This window comes from Panulirus ornatus, chromosome 14 (genome assembly GCF_036320965.1).
Source record: "Panulirus ornatus isolate Po-2019 chromosome 14, ASM3632096v1, whole genome shotgun sequence".
NCBI classification, from domain to species: Eukaryota; Metazoa; Arthropoda; class Malacostraca; order Decapoda; family Palinuridae; genus Panulirus; species Panulirus ornatus.
The window spans coordinates 11,490,905-11,508,751 of NC_092237.1; the positions used below are offsets into that span (position 1 = coordinate 11,490,905).

Genomic DNA, 17,847 nt, shown 5'->3' on the forward strand with positions numbered 1-17,847 from the left:
AGGCGTGGGCTATGGATAGAGTTGTGCGCAGGAGGGTGGATGTGCTGGAAATGAGATGTTTGAGGACAATGTGTGGTGTGAGGTGGTTTGATCGAGTAAGTAACGTAAGGGTAAGAGAGATGTGTGGAAATAAAAAGAGCGTGGTTGAGAGAGCAGAAGAGGGTGTTTTGAAATGGTTTGGGCACATGGAGAGAATGAGTGAGGAAAGATTGACCAAGAGGATATATGTGTCGGAGGTGGAGGGAACGAGGAGAAGTGGGAGACCAAATTGGAGGTGGAAAGATGGAGTGAAAAAGATTTTGTGTGATCGGGGCCTGAACATGCAGGAGGGTGAAAGGAGGGCAAGGAATAGAGTGAATTGGATCGATGTGGTATACCGGGGTTGACGTGCTGTCAGTGGATTGAATCAGGGCATGTGAAGCGTCTGGGGTAAACCATGGAAAGCTGTGTAGGTATGTATATTTGCGTGTGTGGACGTGTATGTATATACATGTGCATGGGGGTGGGTTGGGCCATTTCTTTCGTCTGTTTCCTTGCGCTACCTCGCAAACATGGGAGACAGCGAAAAAAAAAAAAATCTCATTATGCAATAATGTTATAATACCCAGTAAATTACATCATTCATTTGCATCTACATAAATCTACAGACATTTCCTTCCATACAAGGGCAGCACAAAAATAATGTAATACCTGTAACTCAAAAACTGTCTGAAAAAACTATGTGACTAATGTACGGCAGCAGGCATTATAGTCAACTGAGGGATTGCTAAACAGATTTCCTGCTTAAGAACATCCTCAAGCAGTTTAACTCCAAAAAATCATACATGATATGGCCACAGTTAACAGGTTAGACATCACAGATACTCAACTGACTGCCAGAGAACATGACCCCATTCATCTCTGCTACCCTCTCACAAACCACCCACACCCACTTAAAAAAAAAAAAATAAACCAAACTTTAAATTTCAATCACTTATAAAACCAAATTTTTCCCTCCCACACCAACAACATTAGAACCAAACACATCTACTTATGCAAACCTAACAAACATTAAAAAGCCACTCCCTTAAATTATCACAAACCTAACAAATGTTAAAAAGCCACTCCCTTAAATTATCACAAACCTAAAAAAAACATTAAAAAGCCACTCCCTTAAATTATCAAACAAAACTTGTCATGCTACTGTGGCTCAGATCATCTTCACAGAAAAGACCTTTCCCAATTACACTGTCAACACCTCACAGCAGAATCATAATATTTAATCCCTGGTAAAGAAAAGCCAATATAGAAAATAAACTCTAAGATTTATAGGACCAACCATGGTATGTGGCAACCTGATGCTAAAGGACACCCACAGAAGGATCTTGAGGCTACAACAACAAATGCACAGAGACAATAAAGCATTAAAAGCTAACTGGTGTTGAGAGGATTGACAAAAAGTGTTGCAAAGCCCATTTCCTGAGTGACAGATGGTAAGTGGTGTGGCTGACTATAAGTGCCTCTGGCCGAGTTTCTGAGAAAGGCATATTGCGTTAGGACAGAAGAAAAATTGAGTTACGAAGAGATTTGAGGGAGATATGGAACAAAGAAAGTAATTTGAAAGTTGATTATATCATACTAAGGAAAAAAAATGCATGTAATGTCTGATACATAGATATCTGAATTAGGCAATGCTAGCACATGAAAGACCAAATCTAACATGAGACAGAGACTGTGCATACAACACAGGGAATCATGTACAGTACAGGAGATATCTTTCATCTATAAAAGGAAGCAAGAGATTCTGATGGGCCACTCTGCTGTACAGAAACACTGCATCACAGTGACTTCTGTTAAATCTTCTTTTCCTTCAATCAACAATCACAAATATATTCATTAAAACTTTCACAGGAATCTAAAATCTAATAAAATATGCTTTACAAGACTAGAAGACTGGATACTGCAAAATTTGAGGCAATAACTACAACACTTCTTAATAAAATAAATATATTTTTCATTTTGCAAAGAAATTTTTTTTGACAAAAATGCCAAAGCAAACCTTTTATTCCACACACCAAAGTGTGCAAATATTTAGGTAGGGGTATATGACTACAAGTATGTAACTCCTTTACACACTGTACCATTTACCTATATAAATTTACTTTTACTTGCTAAACAGCAATAGATGCTGTAAAAGCAAAAAAATAAGTTTCATAAATTACTTTTACATACACTGATATAGTCTAATCTAAGATAGATGCAAATTTACTTTCTATCATTAACAGGTTTGTTGTAAATTTTGCCTACCATTAACATCATATCTTTAGCACCTGACTTCATTATTTGTCTCATTACAATCTACTCACCAATGAAATGGCACTTTGTAAAATTTCTAAACAAAATCTTCAGGATAATGCAACCTATTACTCATCAACTTCTATATGCTGGTGTTTTCTAAACAATCTTTTTGCATATTCATAGGTGGATATCATAACAGCACATGCAGGCATCACTTTCGCCAACCGTGGCACCAGTCCAGAAAATAAACCCCTCACGCCTTGCTGTCTGTATATATTCTGCAGCATCTGTTTTGTTGACCCTGAACTCCTGGCATTATCTGCATTAAATAAATCAATATTAGTAAAAACACGTAAAAAAGACCTTAATGCTTCAAGATTTTAAATATCTGTCACACTGAAGTTGTATATAATTACCCATACAATAAAGAAGTCATGAAATCAGTAAAACAAAAGATAAATAGAGTTGTAGACTTATCTTTCTTGTGTCTTAACTTTATATCAAAATCAAGGTGGCATTTACACAATCTACCCTAAACAATGCAGTTACTAACTGTCTCTGTGCCATAATGTGTAAAAGATCCAGTATCACTTTTCAATTTTTCACAGCTGACCCTATCATCAGATATGTACTGTCATGCTGGTTTTGTAGCCTGCAGAATGTGTAGCTGGTATCTAGCTCCTAAACTCCAACACTTTAAAACATTCAACATATGATAAATAAAATCATGTGGCAAACTTTATTTTTCATATATTTTTGTACACAATTTTCATCAGTAGGTTCTTTCTTTATCGAAGAGTTAATACCTATCTACATTTTCAAAACTTACTCGAAAAAATTGGTGAATAATAACATTAGATGGAGGTCTTACCTCCTCTCAAATGTCAGTGATGGCAAACAATTGAAAACACTGAATTTATGACAGATAATATGATAAGGCATACATATTTTCTTATGTTCTGCTATACAGCTCAATCACAGATGTGCACCATCTACATTTACACCAGGTACTCCATGCCCCCTATTAATAACCTCAACTGCCATATCACCCACTCTTGCACTTAAATCTCCTACAACTAATACTTGAACCCTTGCATCACAACAGCTGATGCAACCTTTCATTTCCTCTCAAACCACTTGCCTCTCCTCCTCATTCCTCTCACTACCAGGTGTATAAGCAATGACAATCACCCTTTTCTTGTAATCCACTTTCATTCTCATCCACATCAGTCTGGAAGTTACTTCTTTACACTATTTAACACGTTCTGCAACTCCTCATTCAGCAGACGTGCCATCCCCTCATTTGCTCCTGCCCTTACACTATCCCAGGCTTTACCCTTGGACATTCCCAAAACATTCTTTCCCCTACCCCTTGAACTTAGTTTCTCTCTCAAAAATGCTTCCCATTTCCCCCTTCTTCTCATCTTGGTCAAATCTACGGACATTCAGACACCCCAGCTTCAGCCTTCAAGGAAGATGAGCACTCCCTGCTTGGGTCCCTCCTCTTTACCTTCTTTTAAAAATTCTTACCCCACACTCCTTCCCCTTTTAGTTGCCTTCTACGACATGCAAGAAATACAAGGGAAGAATTATTTCTCCCCTATACCCAGGGATTGTAATTAATTATAACTCCCAAAACCCCTTTTAAGAGGCACTACACAATCAAAGTGGCCATGCCATGAACTACAACTGGAAGTCCTAGTTTTAGATAAGAAATTCTGAATTTTTGGCAAGTTAATTCAAAATACAATATGATAAAAATATTCAGTTTTTGGAATACTGTATTATTCTGTATTCTGTGTAGATAAGAGTAAAGACAAGAAGATAAAAAAGGATGAAAAAATCAATGAATATAATAAATTATGAAGTCAAATATCTGAAATAACAGCAGAATTTGTAAGAGATATTCTATAAAAAAAAATTGCTTATAAAAATTCTGCATAAAGATACAAAACAGACATATTTTTTCTGCTAATTACTTAATAAATCTAATACTTTCATTATGCATGTATTGGCATATTCCTTTGTACTGTTTTATCCAGTACCCTACCAGCTCTCTAAAAAAAAAAAATATAAAATTTTATACTATCCTTCTTTCATATCGACAAATAACACATTATATCATTTTCTTACAGGTTCTATGAGGCATGAAAATGTTAAATTTCCCAGAAATTGATTTCTCTATACATTATCAGAGAGCCTTTATCCACATGGGCAATGACTTCTAATGACGCTAACCTGAAAAAAGTTCCTTCTCACCGATTTCTATCTGCCTGTGTGTCTTGATGACATCCAGTGGAAGAGTCAAGGTTCCTGCAATCTGCAATAAGTAGAAAAAGTTTTAAGTTTTAGTAGGTAAGCAGATCAAATACTGCTAGATATTCATTAAAATATTACAGTGGCTACAGCACAATCTACTGAAGAAAATAATATCCTCCCTCAGCTGAAGGTTCATTTCCTTTGCCAATAGTCTGCAGCCCCTTCATATACATAAATGCACATACACATACACATACATATACATGTGCATATTCATCCTTGCTCGCCATCATCCATTCCTGGTGTCACCCGGTCCCATATTAAACAGCATCACCACCCCGTGTCATCGAGGTAGTGCCAGGAAAGAGATGAAGAAAGACCACATCCGCTCACATCCATACACGGGCTGTCACATGTAATGAATCAAATCCACAGCTCCCTATCCAAATACAAGCCCTAGAGACCTCTCCATGGTTTATCCAGGAAGTTTCACATGCCCTGGTTCAATCCATTGATGGCACATTGACCCCAATACACCACATCATACCAATTCTCTCAATTCCATTTACGCCTTTCATGATAATACACTTATTCATTTTCAATCTTTTTCTAAGTCTTCTTTAGCCTCTAGCTCACTATTCAACTCATCTATTACACTTCATCACTTGCTGGAGTGTCTATTAATTTGTCTATACCTTATCTACCTTTTCCAATATGAAGTAGGATTGCTTGTCCACATCCTTCATCTGGATACCATAGAACATTTTGCATGTTTCCTATGAAAATACACACCTTGCAAATAATATCTCATAGCAAAAAAATCTTCTGCTCTGGAAAACACAACCAGCAGCACAATGGTCATGTCCTCTTTAATGGATGATACTTATTTTCTGTTTCCTGAATGAAGGCCTCAAGTTGTGTTAGGAGGTTTCCAAGAGAAGACAAAATCTCAATCTTCCCTAATTAATGAAGAAGTGTATGTACATCCCCATCCTCAGTGAAATCCAGAATAGAAAACTACTATAGATTGTGGTGCTTTAGGAAAGTGGCAGTGGTAGGGATGGGCAAGTGCAACTCCTAGCTCCTAGAAGAAGTGGCTGGAGGTGTGGCCATGGCACCCACAAATGGAAAAGTAAGCCTTGACTCTGGTGCAAACAGTTGCAAGTTAATAGCATTGCCATCACTTTTATAACACTTCTTGTTACAGGTGAAAATATAAAGTCAACAAGCATTTTCCAGTCTACTACAAGAGGATAGCCCTAGTAATTACAACGAACTTGGCTAAAAATGCCTAGCCATCTAGCTCCTGTAGTATGGGCTGAAACATTCCACTGAGCATAATCTCATACAAATGACCTTTTACCAAAGATATCAACTATAATAAGAGAGAATTCATTCTTTTTGTTCTACCAATAACTACAATACTGAGCACATACAGACAGCATCGTGCCCAAATGATGTACGTATACTATTTAACAATCTGTGGTTGATTGAGATGCATATTTTTTCCAGTTGTGGCAGTAGGCTGCTTGTGACATCACTGGGTAATCTGAGGAAGCAAACATCAGCTGGGATTTTACATGAAGGTGAAAGCCAATGTCATATGATATATGAAGTAGCAACTTCATAACATGTCATATAATGCATGAGGAAGTGAAAGGGTATGTAGATATATATCTTCCCACAAGAAAGAGCAGACAATTCAAAAATATGATCATGCATGCCTCAGTCACAATGAGCAGAAAACAAATTAATGAGGTATACCCACTAATGACAGCAAATGAGTTAATGACACTAATCGTGGGCTATGGTTTAGGAAATATACAGTTGACACTGAGCTATAAATCAAAGGTACAACAGATATCAAATTTTATAGCTGCAATCTGACACAGGGATATTAATTCTAATATTGAAAAATACAAAGTTTAAAACATGAGCAAATGATAAGACCAAAAACAAAAGTTCCAGTATTAATTCTAAGAGTTAAATAATGTAAATGATGAAAAATGCCTAAGCCAAGTTGGCAATGAAAAGAAACAGAAAAAGGCTAACACATTTACAACCTTCATCAGCATAGCATTCAAATTCAAGTGGTCACTTTTTTTTTACATATTCATTCTGGTAGTCTCACCTGTCTAAGCACATAACAGAATACTGTGCCAAGCTACTATGATTCATTACAAATGTTAAGGAATCCTTCTACACTATCTTAACTTTAACACCCAAGAAAAGTGAATATTAACCCTTAAATGGCAGTAAATATCACATATGTTTTATTATAGAATGGTGACCAACATTTCACAATGATTCAAAATTTTTGGGGTGGCATAGAAGGATATATTCTATGGAATTTACTAGACTTAGAAGTTAAGAAGTGATATGATACCAGTATTCAAAATCATCAAAGGCTACGACAATCTTGATCTAGGCAGCTGTTTTGGACTAGATCAGTTTTATTTCACTAAAAGCAACTGATACAAACTTGTGAGTAAATGTTTCACTCTGAATGAGGCAAGGTATTATTTTTTTCTAAGAGTGTAAACATTCGGAATGATGATATCCATATCATTAGTTGAAAGTAACACCACATATACCTGAACTACTTAGTTTCAAGCCCATAACTGACATTACCTGCATCTCAGCTGATAAAAAGTTTGCAGTTATTTCTTCTTAAATAACACATAAACAACTTCAGTCTTTTGCTGTTTCCATTCCTTTGTTTTTCTTTCATGTTTGCTATTTCTTTGTCTATTCATTAACTAGAACAAAAGCAGAGGGAAATTACTTCCTGTCAGATAAGACAGGGTAATCAGGACGAATTCTCCTAAATCTATGTTAAACTATGAGCAGCAAATAGTGCTTAGATATCTGGGAAGTACCAACTTACTTCAAGAGTACCTACTAGTTAGATCTACACAAAGAGACTGAGTATCCAACAGCTGAGTTAAATATATTGCACTTTCACTGTCCTACATTAACAGCTGTCAATTAAACTGCACTAAGCTGTTATGAATATGCTTATATTGTAATCAATGTTAATGCTTAAAATATTAAAAAGCAATGCATTGAAACTCAACTATCTTACAAAAATCAAACAACACTGCAGTGACATGGACAGAATTAATAGTCTGACTCACCCCTCCAGAGATAGCCCCAGCAACCAGTGTGAAGTCAAAAGTTGGCTGCTGCTGGTTCATAACTATCTTCTGCTTCTCATATGAGTACCAATATATCACTGGAAAAGGTATTTCAACTAATTATTCAAACAGTTAAACAATATGTCAGAGAGGAAAGAGAAAGCCAAGTGATGAGTGGGAGAGAAAGGCTAACCCAGTAGTATGTCTATAAGTTACTGGTGTACTGGAGATACAAACAAATTTGGAAAGGATATAAAAAAGAAAAATGACTAAGCTTAAATAAAGATAATTAGGAGGTGAGCTGTTTTTGAGCAAAAAACTAGTTATTGGCACATCAAAATCACATGAAGATTCCAGTACATACAATACTAGTAGCAAATGGATACAAAGTTATCATAAATGCTGTATCAAGGAGATAATTTTTAAAGCATACATGCATACAATGTGCACATGACATAATAAAGAATTGGGATGAGTATGATTTTTGTAAAAATTCAAACATAACCACCATAATACCAGAAGCATAGTTTCACAATGGATGTAATAAGTCTATAAAGCTTCAGATTAATCCACTAACAACAGTGAAAAGAGCTGATGCTGATTTCACACACTAAGCACTAAGGAAGGTGCTACGAATATTTGGAGTAGGGGAAAGCAATGAGGAATTTTTATGGTGAGAGTAAAGCATGTGTGTAAGTAGGGTGGGAGGAAGATGAGTAATGCTAACCTTAGGAGGGTCTGCATCATGGGTGTCTGATGTCACCATAGCTGTTTACTGTTTATGGATAATGTACTGAGGAAAGGATATGTGAGAGTCTTGGAGTAGGGGTGGGTCCACAGTATACTGGGGATCAGGGGGCAGCTGTCTACAGATGACACAGCTCCGGTGGCAAACTCAATAGCGAGAAACTGCAGAAGCTGATGTCTAAGTTTGGGAAACTGAGAAAGGAGGAAAATAAGAGATAATATGAATAAAAGTAAAGTTATCAAGCTTGACAGAGGTGGGATATGCAGTTCTTCTGTTTTCAACCTTATCATCATTATCATTATTTATATTTATATCTTTTATACTTTGTCACTGTCTCCCGTGTTAACGGGGTAGTGCAAGGAAAGAGATGAAAGAATGGCCCAACCCACCCACATACACATGTATATACATACACGCCCACACACTCACCCATACATTTCAACGTATACATACATATACACACAGACATATACATATATACACATGTACATATTCATACATGCTGCCTTCATCCATTCCGCTGCCACCACACCACACATGAAATGGCACTCCCTACCCCACTGTGCGTGTGAGGTAGCACTAGGAAAAGACAACAAAGGCCACATTTGTTCACACTCAGTCTCTAGTCGTCATGTGTAATGCACCGAAACCACAGCTGCCTTTCCACATCCAGGCCCCACAAAACTTCCCATGGTTTACCCCAGGTGCTTCACATGCTCTGGTTCAATCTACTGACAGCACATCAACCCCAGTATACCACATCGTTCCAATTCATTATTCCTTGCACGCCTTTCACCGTCCTGTATGTTCAGGCCCCAATCGCTTAAAATCTTTTTCACTCCATCCTCCCACCTCCAACTTGGTCTCCCACTTCTCCTAGTTCCCTCCACCTCTGACACATATATCCTCTTTGTCAATCTTTCCTCACTCTTTCTCTCCATGTGACCAAACCATTTCAATACACCCTCTTCTGCTCTCTCAACCACACTCTTTTTATTACCAAACATCTCTCTTACCCCTTTCATTACTTACTTGATCAAACCACCTCACACCACATATTGTCCTCAAACATCTCATTTCCAGCACATCCACCCTCCTCTGCACAACTCTATCTATAGCTCATACGTCACAACCATATAACATTGTTGGAACCACTATTCCTTCAAACATACCCATTTTTGCTCTCCGAGATAACATTCTTGCCTTTCGCACATTCCTCAATGCTCCCAGAACCTTCACCCCCCCACCCTGTGACTCACTTCCGCTTCCATTGTTCCATCCACTGCTAAATCCACTCCCAGATATCTGAAACACTTCGCTTCCTCCAGTTTTTCTTCATTCAAACTTACCTCCTAATCTACTTGACCCTCAACCCTATTGAACCTAAAAACCTTGCTCTTATTTACATTTACTCTCAACTTTCTTCTTTCACACACTTTACCAAACTCAGTCACCAACTTCTGCAGTGTCTCACCCAAATCAGCCACCAGCGCTGTATAATCAGCGAACAACAACTGACTCACTTCCCAAGCCCTCTCATCCACAAGAGACTGCATACTTACCCCTCTCTCCAAAACTCTTGCATTCACCTCCCTAACAACCCCATCCATAAACAAATTAAACAACCATGGAGACATCACGCACCCCTGCCACCATCAACATTCACTGGGAACCAATCACATTCCTCTCTTCCTACTCGTACACATGCCTTACATCCTCGATAAAAACTTTTCACTGCTTCTGGCAACTTACCTCCCGCACCATATACTCTCAATATCTTCCACAGAGCATCTCTGTCAACCCTATCATATGCCATCTACAGATCCATAAATGCTACATACATATCCATCTGTTTTTCTAAGTATTTCTCACATACGTTCTTCAAAGCAAACACCTGATCCACACATCCTCAACCACTTCTGAAACCACACTGCTCTTCCCCAATCTGATGCTCTGTACATGCCTTCACCCTCAATCAATACCCTCCCATATACTTTCCTAGAAATACTAAACAAACTTATACCTTTGTAACTTGAACACTCATCCTTATCCCCTTTGTCTTTGTACAATGGCACTATGCATGCATTCCGCCAATCCTCAGGAACTTCACCATGAACCATACATACAATGAATATCCTCATCAACCAGTCAACAATACAGTCACCCCCTTTTTTAATAAATTCCACTGCTATACCATCCAAACCCACTGCCTTGCTGGCTTTCATCTTCTGCAAAGCTTTCACTACCTCTTCTCTGTTTACCAAATCATTCTCCCTGACCCTCTCACTTCGCCCACCACCTCAACCAAAACACCCTATATCTGCCACTCTATCATCAAACACATTCAACAAACCTTCAAAATACTCACTCCATCTCCCTCTCACTTCACCACTACTTGTTATCACCTCCCCATTTGCCCCCTTCAAGGATGATCCCATTTGTTCTCTTGTCTTAAGCACTTTATTTACCTCCTTCCAAAAAATCTTTTTATTCTCCCTAAAATTTAATGATACTCTTTCACCTCAACTCTCATTTGTCCTCTTTTTCACCTCTTGTAACTTTCTCTTGACCTCTTGCCTCTTTCTTTTATACATCTCCCAGTCATTTGCATTATTTCCCTGCAAAAATCATCCAAATGCCTCTCTCTTCTCTTTCACTAACAATCTTACTTCTTCATCCCACCACTCACTACCCTCTCTAATCTGCCCACCTCCCACCTTTCTCATGCCACATGCATCTTTTGAACAAGCTATCACTGCTTCCCTAAATATATCCCATTCCTCACCACTCCCCTTACTTCATTTGCCATTCTACACTCAATCTCTCCCAGTGCTTCCTCACACAAATCTCCTTTCCAAGTTCACTTACTCTCACCACTCTCTTCTCACCAACATTCTCTCTTCTTTTTTGAAAACCTCTACACATTTTCATCTTCTCCTCCACAAGATAGTGATCAGACATACCTCCAGCTACCCCTCTCAGCACATTAACATCCAAGTCTCTCTTTTACATGCCTATCAATTGACACGTAATCCAATAATGCCCTTTGACCATCTCTCCTACTCATATATATATACTTATGTATATATCTGATTGGTGATTGGTTCTCAGTGAATGTAGGTTTGCGGCAGGGGTGTGTGATGTCTCCATGGTTGTTTAATTTGTTTATGGATGGGGTTGTTAGGGAGGTGAATGCAAGAGTTTTGGAAAGAGGGGCAAGTATGAAGTCTGTTGGGGATGAGAGAGCTTGGGAAGTGAGTCAGTTGTTGTTCGCTGATGATACAGCGCTGGTGGCTGATTCATGTGAGAAACTGCAGAAGCTGGTGACTGAGTTTGGTAAAGTGTGTGAAAGAAGAAATTTAAGAGTAAATGTGAATAAGAGCAAGGTTATTAGGTACAGTAGGGTTGAGGGGCAAGTCAATTGGGAGGTGAGTTTGAATGGAGAAAAACTGGAGGAAGTGAAGTGTTTTAGATATCTGGGAGTGGATCTGGCAGCGGATGGAACCATGGAAGCGGAAGTGGATCATAGGGTGGGGGAGGGGGCAAAAATTCTGGGAGCCTTGAAGAATGTGTGGAAGTCGAGAACATTATCTCGGAAAGCAAAAATGGGTATGTTTGAAGGAATAGTGGTTCCAACAATGTTGTATGGTTGCGAGGCGTGGGCTATGGATAGAGTTGTGCGCAGGAGGATGGATGTGCTGGAAATGAGATGTTTGAGGACAATGTGTGGTGTGAGGTGGTTTGATGAGTAAGTAACGTAAGGGTAAGAGAGATGTGTGGAAATAAAAAGAGCGTGGTTGAGAGAGCAGAAGAGGGTGTTTTGAAATGGTTCGGGCACATGGAGAGAATGAGTGAGGAAAGATTGACCAAGAGAATATATGTGTCGGAGGTGGAGGGAACGAGGAGAAGAGGGAGACCAAATTGGATGTGGAAAGATGGAGTGAAAAAGATTTTGTGTGATCGGGGCCTGAACATGCAGGAGGGTGAAAGGAGGGCAAGGAATAGAGTGAATTGGAGCGATGTGGTATACCGGGGTTGACGTGCTGTCAGTGGATTGAATCAAGGCATGTGAAGCGTCTGGGGTAAACCATGGAAAGCTGTGTAGGTATGTATATCTGCGTGTGTGGACGTATGTATATACATGTGTATGGGGGTGGGTTGGGCCATTTCTTTCGTCTGTTTCCTTGCGCTACCTCGCAAATGCGGGAGACAGCGACAAAGCAAAAAAAAAAAAAAAAAAAATGTATATATCTCTTCATTACTCACCTCTGCATATAAATCACCCATCACTAAAACCCATTCTCATGTATCAAAGCTGCTGACACACTCATTCAGCTGCTCCCAAAACACTTGCCTCTTATGACCATTCTTCTCATGACCAGGTGCATAAGCACCAATAATCACCCATCTCTCGATCCACTTTCAGTTTTACCCACATCAATCTAGAATTTAGTTTTTTACACTAAAACTTAACTCCCACAACTACTGCTTCAGGAGTAGTGCTAGCTCTTGTCCTCTCACCTCCCCTGCCTTTAACTCCTAAGACTTTCCCAAATCACTCTTCCCCTTTACCCTTGAGCTTTGTTTCACTCAGAGCCTACCTACTTTCATTAAAACCCCATAACCATACTATAATTCAAATTCTGAGCTCATTATACTGGCTAATAAAAATCCTGGCACACTTTTCATATTGGCAATCTACAACATCGCATCTGCGATTCTTGGGCAACTTTTTTTTTATCTAATTTCTACACACACAAATATACTCTACTAATTTTCCTTTCATCTTCTTTACTTAGCCCAAACTGTAGTGAACTATCATTATTTGTAATATCCATTTTATAATTCTTCACACATTCCAGTTCATGTAAAGCAATACTATTTCATTACTGCAAAAAATGTAAAAAAGAATTAATACTGACATTCATAAGTCCAGATCACACAGAACACTTGCATCAAACATTTTCATGTAATGTTACAAAGATAACAAATACTCTTACCAGAAAAGGGTACATCCCGTAGAACTGTTGGAACCCAGCCTCTCCACAAACTAACAATCCCTGTATTAGTGACTTGCATTTGTAACACTTTTACCAACTCTGCAAGTAAAAAACAAAATTTACATCATCATATGTTTACACAAAAATGTTTACCCAGACTGTTGTGTGTAAAAAATGGAAGAGGATTATGAGATATAAGTGTTCATTAGTGTTTATTCACTAGGAAAAGAGGAGGGAGGAAGAGAAATGGGTGTTTTGGGAGGAGCTCTGTAAGTGTGTCAGCTATACACATAGGTGTTTGTAATTACACCTAGCAGAGTTTAAAGGTGCACAATTAATCAGAATATATCATATATCTAGGTGCATATAGCATTATAAGACAACGACTCTTAACTTGTTAACTATCATTCCTGTGAAAAAAACACAGCATGGCACTGTATACTGAATTACAGTGGCTTAACTAACCTTTGTATGTTATGCTCCCTGCTTGCATCTTTGTTCTCACAAGTTCAAATGGAGAGACAACTGTAACAGCCCAAAGTCTTGCTAGACCTCCTGACATTCCACCCAACCAAGATGGAGGATCTTTTCTATCACCAAACAGATTTTTGTGTAATGTTGTCCGAAGTTGCTCATAAGTTGTAAAGTATATGACTGTATTAGGTACAGCCACGATAAGTGTAGGTGGTAAGCCAGACCATAGAGACTGAACCCCTTCTTGTCTGGATATCTTAACAAAGGCATCCTGAAATGGTAAGTTTTAATATATCTATCCACCATTTAAAAGACAAATCAAACCATAATTGCATGAATAAAAATGTTCAGGTTTACATCACTTATCTGCTTAACATGTATACGATATCTTTGGGCTAACCTGACAACTGCAATTTTCACAGTTCATTTTTTTCACTCAAATAAATTCAAGTACAACAAATGAAAAGATATAAAAGTACTAAAAATTGTGCAGTGCACTTAAATGACCAAATCTATTTTTTTTTTAGTAATAATTAACAAATTGCAATTTATGTTTTGATATACCCCATAACATGAAATATGTGCGAGAAGCCCTTTTTGCCTTTGCTACGCCATCATTATGTGAACAAAAACTCCAAGCAACATATCACTGCTGAAGGTGGTTAGGTAAAATGCAGAAAAAATGAGCAACAAATTTTTTGGACAGATAGAGAAAGGGAAGTGTAATTTCCTTGCATACTGTCAATCACAAACTATTAAACTAGATGAATACATATTATTCTAAGATATGTAGAAAAAAAAAAACTTCAAAGAAAGTACCTAATTACCATGAAATCTGTTCAAATATTACAGTTGATGGGTCTTAACTTTTTATCTATATCTATAGTTTTCAACAAGTGTTTAATCAGCCGCTTCTGGATTAAGCAAAGCAATGTGCGTTGAAGCTCCCTGAGGCACTTTCCTCACTGGATACCCTTACACATTCTAATACAGAAGACTCATTACCAATACTACACTGAAAAACACCATTTGTGCAACTGATATGGTCATCACAAAACTGAAACAGTTGCAATCTGTTTATACAGCGCATACTTTCCTTTTTAACATCATTCTAATTATTGGCCTTATAAATCCAGAAACCTTTCTCACATAGCTTTCTATGCAAATCATATTGTTCATGATACAAAATAATCACCAACATACTGCAAATACACATAAATGGTACCTAAAGCTTCTTTATTAATATCAAAGAGAACCAACTAACATAAATGAAGGGATGGGCTACTGAAAGACTGTAAAAATATAGAACGGATTTGCAATGACAGTACTCATCGTTCTGGACACAGCCTTTACAAGAGACTGAATTCTTCAATCCTCTACCAAGAGAGAGGAAAATTATCATAATAAATCTAACTTTTCATTACCAAGGTTCCATTAAGCTGTACAGGAACAGGACGATTATACCATGGATTGGTACATATGGACTGTGCACATTTACAGATGTGGTCCATCAGGCCATTGCAATACACAAAGCAAGATCGGTTGAGTTCAGCCCTCTGTTGAGCCTGTAGTCGCACTTTTACAACATCAAAAGGTGTCACTGGAAAAAAGAATTGTTCATTTTTTGTAATATAATAATGTGGCAAACTCAATGCATGTAATGAATGAAAAGAATGAATAATGAACTCAAACTTATACATGCAAAGTAAAAATATGACATGAGAAGCATATCATACAGGTTTTATATTCTGATTTTTTGCCAAATTGCTTTCACAATTTGTAATCAGAATTTATCACATTTAATGATACAGATGAGATATCAATACCTATTCTAAAAGATTAAGTTACTTTACATTTGTTCATACCTATATAGGTTGTCTACTATTCACTATATATAACAATAACAATATAACAACAATAACAAACAAAAATCAATTTCAATGCACCAGCAAAATAATCATTACAGTACCCAGTAATAAAAATCCTAAATACGTTTTTAATGATCAAATCATATATTTGCAGAATTATTCAGAAATTTCATATCACACACACACACTAAATAAATGCCAGCTAAGAAGATAAAGACATTGCAGATCAAAATGTACATATCAATAAAGACTGTCAAAGATATGAATCTTCAAATATACCTGAAAAAATATCAAATCAGCCCATCAAGTTCCCTTTAGGAGTCCAAGGTTGGTTTAAGTATATCTTGATTATGTAATTAAAATTAAAGAAAAACAATGACCCCCTACATGATAAGGGGCCGATATGCTACTGGTGCCTCACACGACACTTGCCCCACATGGCAACATGCAGAGAGAACAATCCAGTCTGATGTTCACCCTAACCTAAACAATGGCTGAAATTGAGATTGTAAATGAAAACTGGCTTGCGTTGTTACATTTACACAGCTCTGTGAGGTAACTACCCAGCAGGGAGCAAGTAGCACTTGAGCCCCAGTTAAAGTATACTTGTAGTGCCTTTCAATAAATAAGTGGCAGAAGTGCAAGTGGCAGTCCAGAGGTCAGACGCTTCAAACTAGATGCAGTCCATAGATCAAAGTGAAAAAAGAACAATGCACACCCAATGTTCACCCTAACTGACCATAACCTACGAACGAGGGTGACTTTGAGGGTTAAAAAGTGTGAACAATGGCTTGGAATGGTCTCTATACATATAGTCTCGTAGAATGACAGTTCTCTGGGGTGCTAGGTGGCACTTCAGCCCCTGTTAGTTCTACCGGCTGCCCGGAGCATTTCAGCCATTGCTTCCTACAGAGTTAAAGTCTTGATTAAAGAAAATATAGAGCCTACTAAAGCTAATGCATATTATTGAAAAGAACTTCATTTTTTTTCAAATTGATTGGAAAAGAAATTATAAGCATAACTACTTTGACCTCTTGTACAGACTTACATGCCTTGAGGATTCTTACAAACATGTCAAACTAAAAAAATCATTTTGGTACATTTGTAATGATAATCTGAATCATAATCAGATAGAGAGAATGACTACTGCATAAGACTATTATTAAATCACATGTGTATTCAAACACATGTTGCTCAATGACTTAAGTATAAAAGGGAGTTGAACATTAAATAAGAGGAAAAATCGGTTAAATGAGAATTACAGTACTGATGGTAAAATTCCAGCCAAGGATCACCACAGAAACCTTATTAATACATACGAAACTTATAAAATGGACTCAATACAGTCAGCAAAAGGCGTTTCTGGGGTAGGGGGATGTGACTTGGAGTAATACTTATATCTAAGAAACAACAGATAAATGCCACTGTGGATAGCTTTAATGGTCTTGAAAAATGTGGCGCAAAAGTTTGTGAAACGCAACAAGAAATATGCAACCCATGTCAATTCAATTAGAAACAAATAACCTAAGAAAAACTTTCTCAACCACTCGGAGATCAGTTGTCCCAGGTGGAAGCTTAGCAATACTTACTGAAGATTGCTGTGATCACAGCCCCGGTGCACGAGGACACCATCTGATGGATGGGCTTTAGATCTGACATGGCTTCAGAATTACAATTTTCATTCACAAGTTACCGCCCTACGACAATATTCATGGGTCTCCTGACGGTCATGGTGTTATACAAGTACCTTGTTTACACCAATAGGGTCCCATGCACGTACTCGACCTTCGATCACATCTATCACAAAGACTTTCTTTTCTTTATTTTCACCTTTCTTACTGAGTATTGATAAACATAGAAAAACAAATAATTCGTAAATTCCATGTAAAAATGATGAATATTTTCTAAAATCAAACTTTTTTTTCCGTAATATCATTTGAAGTGTCAATACTCTTTTGCTGGATGTAAACGAACAGCATAGTAACTACATGTAAGCGACCAGACCTTACTAGTCATGGTGAGGCTATGTATCCTTGGTAGTATCACAAGACAAGATGCTGGCGTGTGCACACATTTGGAATATT

At 37.7% G+C, this 17,847-nt stretch overlaps 1 protein-coding gene across 2 annotated transcripts; it reads right to left on the reverse strand.

The window, feature by feature from the left end:
- Positions 1 to 579: 579 nt before the first annotated feature.
- LOC139753318 (mitochondrial glutathione transporter SLC25A40-like) lies at positions 580 to 17,569 on the reverse strand. Of its 2 annotated transcripts, none has more exons than XM_071669637.1 (7): positions 17,353 to 17,569; positions 15,320 to 15,495; positions 13,887 to 14,166; positions 13,422 to 13,520; positions 7,674 to 7,771; positions 4,516 to 4,597; positions 580 to 2,596 (listed from the first exon to the last, which is right to left on the reverse strand). In XM_071669637.1, exons 1-7 carry the CDS (start codon positions 17,420 to 17,422, stop codon positions 2,403 to 2,405), a joined length of 999 nt encoding a protein of 332 aa, XP_071525738.1. In that variant the 5' UTR covers positions 17,423 to 17,569; the 3' UTR covers positions 580 to 2,402. The 2 variants fall into 2 exon arrangements, with proteins under 2 accessions (XP_071525738.1, XP_071525739.1); XM_071669638.1 differs by having other exon boundaries at positions 4,537 to 4,597; positions 17,353 to 17,566.
- Positions 17,570 to 17,847: the final 278 nt, after the last annotated feature.

Excerpts from the sequence above, each read along its gene's own strand:
- LOC139753318 (XM_071669637.1), bottom strand. The coding sequence starts at position 17,422 with ATGTCAGATCTAAAGCCCATCCATCAGATGGTGTCCTCGTGCACCGGG. Across the intron at positions 13,521-13,886 it reads AGGGAGCATAACATACAAAG|AGTTGGTAAAAGTGTTACAA; the intron begins GTTAGTTAAGCC and ends TTTTACTTGCAG. Across the intron at positions 7,772-13,421 it reads ACGGGATGTACCCTTTTCTG|TGATATATTGGTACTCATAT; the intron begins GTAAGAGTATTT and ends TACCTTTTCCAG.